The sequence below is a fragment of the Guillardia theta genome (assembly GCF_000315625.1).
Source record: "Guillardia theta CCMP2712 unplaced genomic scaffold GUITHscaffold_202, whole genome shotgun sequence".
NCBI classification, from domain to species: Eukaryota; class Cryptophyceae; order Pyrenomonadales; family Geminigeraceae; genus Guillardia; species Guillardia theta.
Genome location: NW_005434474.1, coordinates 25,398 through 29,866, shown reverse-complemented (window position 1 = coordinate 29,866; position 4,469 = coordinate 25,398). Strand labels below are relative to the sequence as shown.

The following is a 4,469-nucleotide window of genomic DNA, read 5'->3' as shown; positions in this document are numbered from 1 at the left end:
TTTCCAAGAATTTCGACGCGCGACACCAGGGGAGGAAGAGATGATAATCTTGCACGTTGCTCACAACTTCAAACACCTGGCGCTCATCACTCCTCCTCCTCCTCGTTCACCTCCCCCTCCCCCTCCTTTTCCTCTTCGCTCCTCCTCCTCCCTCGTCCTCCTCCTTAGCCCCCCCCCTCCTCTTTCTCCTCACCTTCTCCATGCTGTATCGCACCAGTCTTCTCTCTCTGCAACTTTGCCAATCAGTTCACCTTCCACTCCATCCTTCTCCTTCTGTCCCCCCGTGTCTCTCCGCCTCTTCACCTGTGCACAGTCTTCTCTGCTGACCCCAAGCTGGGCAAGAAGCTGTTGTTCGTCCAGAAGTGCCTGCAAAGACTTGAGTGGGCAGAAGAGGGAGGGGAGAGAAGGAGGAGGAGGAGGAGGAGGAGGAGGAGGAGGAGGAGGAGGTGGTGGTGGTGGTGGAGGAGGGAGAAGGCAAAGGTGGGGTGGGGTGGGGTGGGGGGTTGTGACGGGCTGACCGGGAGGAGGAGCAGACGCTTGAAACAGCAGGGGAGGCGAGGCAGCATGACCGCCTCCTCCTCTGTCCTTCCCCGACCGAACAGACTGAGAGCCTTGCGCTTGAAAGCTTGAAGGTCATCAGCAAGGAAGTGCAAGAAAGGTGGGGGATTGCTCAGGCAGCAGGAAGAGGAAGAAAATGAGGAAGAGCAGGAGGAGGAGGAGAAAGGGGATGGGGATGGGGATTGGGCAGCATAGCGGGTCAAGATTAGAAGGAATTCAAGACTCACGCTTGTCCAGCCGCTTATCCGCCTCCCTGACAAGTTCGAAGAAAGCTGATGCAGAGAAGTCACCTCTATGCTCCCATATTCTCGTTCTATGCTCCCATATTCTCGTTCTATGCTCCCATATTCTTCCCATCGCCGATTCCTTTTATCCCCCCCCCACTTCCCTTTCTCCAAACTTCACTCCACCCGAACCCCCTCTCCTCCAGGATCCTGCTTCTCCTTCCCTAGATCCTTCTCTTCCTTCTTGAGCTCTTTCCTCCTCCTCTTCCTCCTCCTCCTCCTCCTCCTCCTCCTCGTCTTCCCTTCCCCCTACCTGTCGCAGGCTTTGCATGCAGCTTCGCATGTTCCAGTTTGTCAGTTACACGACCGTTGATCATCACTTTCTTACGTTAGTTTCCGTTACTCTTCGGAGAGAATCCGCGGGCCACTCGGCCGGCAGCCAGCGAGTTCTGACTCAGCGGTTTACTCAAAGTTGAGTTAAAATCAGTACGAAGACAATTGACTAGTAGCCTGAGTTAACTTAACAGTGAGAGTTGCTGTGTGCCGCGATAGCATGATACTATGATAGTCCGGCGATCCGATGACAAGCGGCTGAGGCGGACAAGGCAAGGGCAGGTTCAACGGTTTGGTCAACTTCTAATCGCACATTTTTCACCTCCTACACTCATCCAACCTTCAAAGATTCTTTGTCGCCTCCTCACTTGCCCAGAGAATTTCCAATGGGCAAGTTGCCTTGCTGGTGGTATACCTATTCGAAATTGAGCAGCAAAAAGAGCGAAGAGAAAAACGAGTGAGGAGCAAGACAGCGAGAGAGGAACGTAGATGGAAGCAGATGTGGGACAGAGAGGAGTAAGCCGAAGGTAGATTCAGCAGCTCACCTGCTTCCCATTGCCTGATGCAACTGACATGTGCTGCCGATAGGGCTGGACGTCATTGTAAGCACGTGCGGTGAAAGAAAGAACAGGCAAGTGACCTGATCGAACATGCTAACACTCTTCTTCACTTTCAGATTGTGCGGCTTGTTGAAGCCCTGCCAACACCATAAGCGAGAACGTGGGTCCCAAACAGCGTCTAGACCTGATTCCAGGAGCCGAACACAAGGTTCGCAAAGTCATCCGCATGCGACTTGAGATGCTCTTGATCTTCGACTTTGTCGATGGGAACATAGACGTCTCCGATGCCGGTGTACTGTCAAGACCATCAGCCAAACCAAATGAGATCAACTTGTCACTGACTTTCTGTCGGATGATGCTCCTGGCAGAGCCATACAGAAGATCCTTGTTCTTCTTCGACTCCTCCGGCCAATGGTCGAAGCGATCAACGTACGGATGCGCTTTGGAGTACAATCCACTGCTATGGAAGTCAGATGAGCCAATGCCTCGTCTTACTGTCATGCCTGTTATCTGTTTCGACGACAACATCGTCGTTGGACGCAAGTCTGCAGCAGAAGCTTGAGTGACAGGTTGATGAGGAGCATGAGGCAGACCCAATCAAGTTATCCCCCAGCTTTGCGTCTCTCGTCGGCGGGCCCGCGTCCTTGGGATGGACCTTGATGGCTGTCAGCACCAGCACCAGCACGACCTGATCCCACCTTTCCCCATGGCCAGAGCTCGTCGCAATCCACATCCGAAAGAGGACAATCTTTGTGACCTTCCGGATGGTCCTCAGGGACCCACCTGAGAGTCCCATCAGCGCTCCATGAACAAGGAGTAGTCGGCTTACTTCGACACGGCTGCGATCCCCAACATGCCAGGCTTGTGATTCTGCTGGATGTGAGGAGAACAGGGACGAATCAGAACCTCTTACCTCGTAGAAGGTGGGAGCAACGTCCGCTTGTCCAAGCTTGGTCACCTTTGATTTGACATTGGACTTCAACACCTGTGCCCCATCCTCTCAACACCTGACAAGCTCAAGGGAACTGAGGAGCGAACCTGATTCAGCCTCGTCTTCTTCTCCATTCTCTTCACCTTCTTCAGCGCGGCGGCCTCAACCTGCCGGCAGACTTTGAGTGGTCAGAGCACAAGTTGAGCATTTGGCACCTCCTTGGCAGCCGCTCGGATCAAGGCATCGACTTGTGAGTCACCCGTTGATGTCTTGGAATGTCTCAGAATGTCTCGTTGTTCAGTCTGAAGCACATACGTGACTTCGAGCGGCCATAGCGACAACTTCTCTACCTGAAACTTGGACGGATCCGACAGCAATGAGACGGAGGTCGTATGCTTCCCGCACGTCAACCAACCATGGGCACCAGCAAGAACTCACATGAAGTCCGTAAACCAGCGCGATCAGCACGAGGCCTCCAGCAATGGCGATGAGCCGCGACGGCGTCCGATCGTGCAGAGACACAGCCTAGAAACAAGCCGCACGTTATAAGGCATGTCACTTGGCCGCTATCACTGCAGGCGTCCCTAACCAACACCTTCCTCTCTTCCTTCAATCAAATGGCTCCGACATCTTACTTGGAGGAGGATACAGCCCGAAGCTAATGAGCTAGCCTTCCAACTGACCCTACTACCAGACACCCACACCTCAGTTGAAGTAGAAAATTGCTGATGTAAATGATGTCCATAAACAAAAATATGCAAGAACAAGACCCCTCTTCGCTGAAAAGAAGCTTATCTCCATTTTCTACCATGCATCTTCTTTTTCCTCGTCTCCTTTCGAGAGTCTATCTCTCACATCCCTGCTTCCCAGCTGAACGCACATTCCTCAAACTGACCTATTATTTATCATGCACTAGATAGCATCATCTCCATGATATTTGTTGCCATGATTTCGCTCATGATGTTTGTTGCCATGAATCCGCTCATGATGTTTGTTGCCATGAATTCGCTCTCCTCTTAGTTCTGTGTTCTTACCCTCCAGCAGTACATTCTCTCTTCCTCCTCACCTGTCGCGGTATCGCGCCATAGCGTAACCTCGCCGCCATGCTGGCTCTTCGCTCGGCTGAGGATGAATTGGGGGCAGTTCAAAATCTCTTAAGATGCGATTTTCTGCCTTTCTTGTCACTGCCTAATTTATAACAAAAATCTTAAAACATATTTTGGAGGTTACAGTACAAACACTTATAAAACATAACTAGATTTGGAGGATATTCCTTTCAAGCCTTCATCTATATAAGTGTACGATCCTATCGACTGACTGGGTGCTTGGTACAATTTTGAAATAGTACCAGAAATTAACAACAGAGCCAATTTATTGTTGTACGCAAGAGTTGGTTTTGAAAACAAATATTCTACAAAAGACTTCCCTTGGTACTACAGATAAAATAGTTTTAAATATAAAACAAGCTTTGAAAATAAAACCAGCATTTGTGTGTGATCCACGTCCTCAGCCTGACCCCTCCATCCCTCATACCCCCAGGACTCACCACCCCACCCAAATGTATTACTACCCGGTACATGTCCCTGAATACTTAGACGGAGAAGGGGTGATACCGAAACTATACTGGTGTCCATCAGTACCCTACCCCTGATGAGGACTTGCATGCATGGCGGCAAATGATGATGATGATGATGATGATGATGATGATGATGATGATGATGATGATGATGATGATGATGAGATGATGATGATGATGATGATGATGATGATGATGATGATGATGATGAGATGATGATGATGATGATGGAGATGATGATGATGATGATGGAGATGATGATGATGATGATGAGATGATGATGATGA

The 4,469-nt window shown here is 50.3% G+C and overlaps 1 protein-coding gene across 1 annotated transcript; it reads right to left on the bottom strand.

The window, feature by feature from the left end:
* Positions 1 to 1,400: 1,400 nt before the first annotated feature.
* Positions 1,401 to 3,711, bottom strand: GUITHDRAFT_166589 (hypothetical protein; the record flags this gene model as incomplete). Its single annotated transcript, XM_005819852.1, has 16 exons — positions 1,401 to 1,530; positions 1,661 to 1,705; positions 1,756 to 1,812; positions 1,860 to 1,970; positions 2,018 to 2,132; positions 2,179 to 2,220; positions 2,269 to 2,330; positions 2,374 to 2,458; positions 2,505 to 2,545; positions 2,589 to 2,660; positions 2,714 to 2,773; positions 2,822 to 2,908; positions 2,957 to 3,001; positions 3,045 to 3,131; positions 3,290 to 3,331; positions 3,673 to 3,711. 16 exons carry the CDS (start codon positions 3,709 to 3,711, stop codon positions 1,480 to 1,482), a joined length of 1,041 nt encoding a protein of 346 aa, XP_005819909.1. The 3' UTR covers positions 1,401 to 1,479.
* Between the last annotated feature and the right edge of the window lie 758 nt (positions 3,712 to 4,469).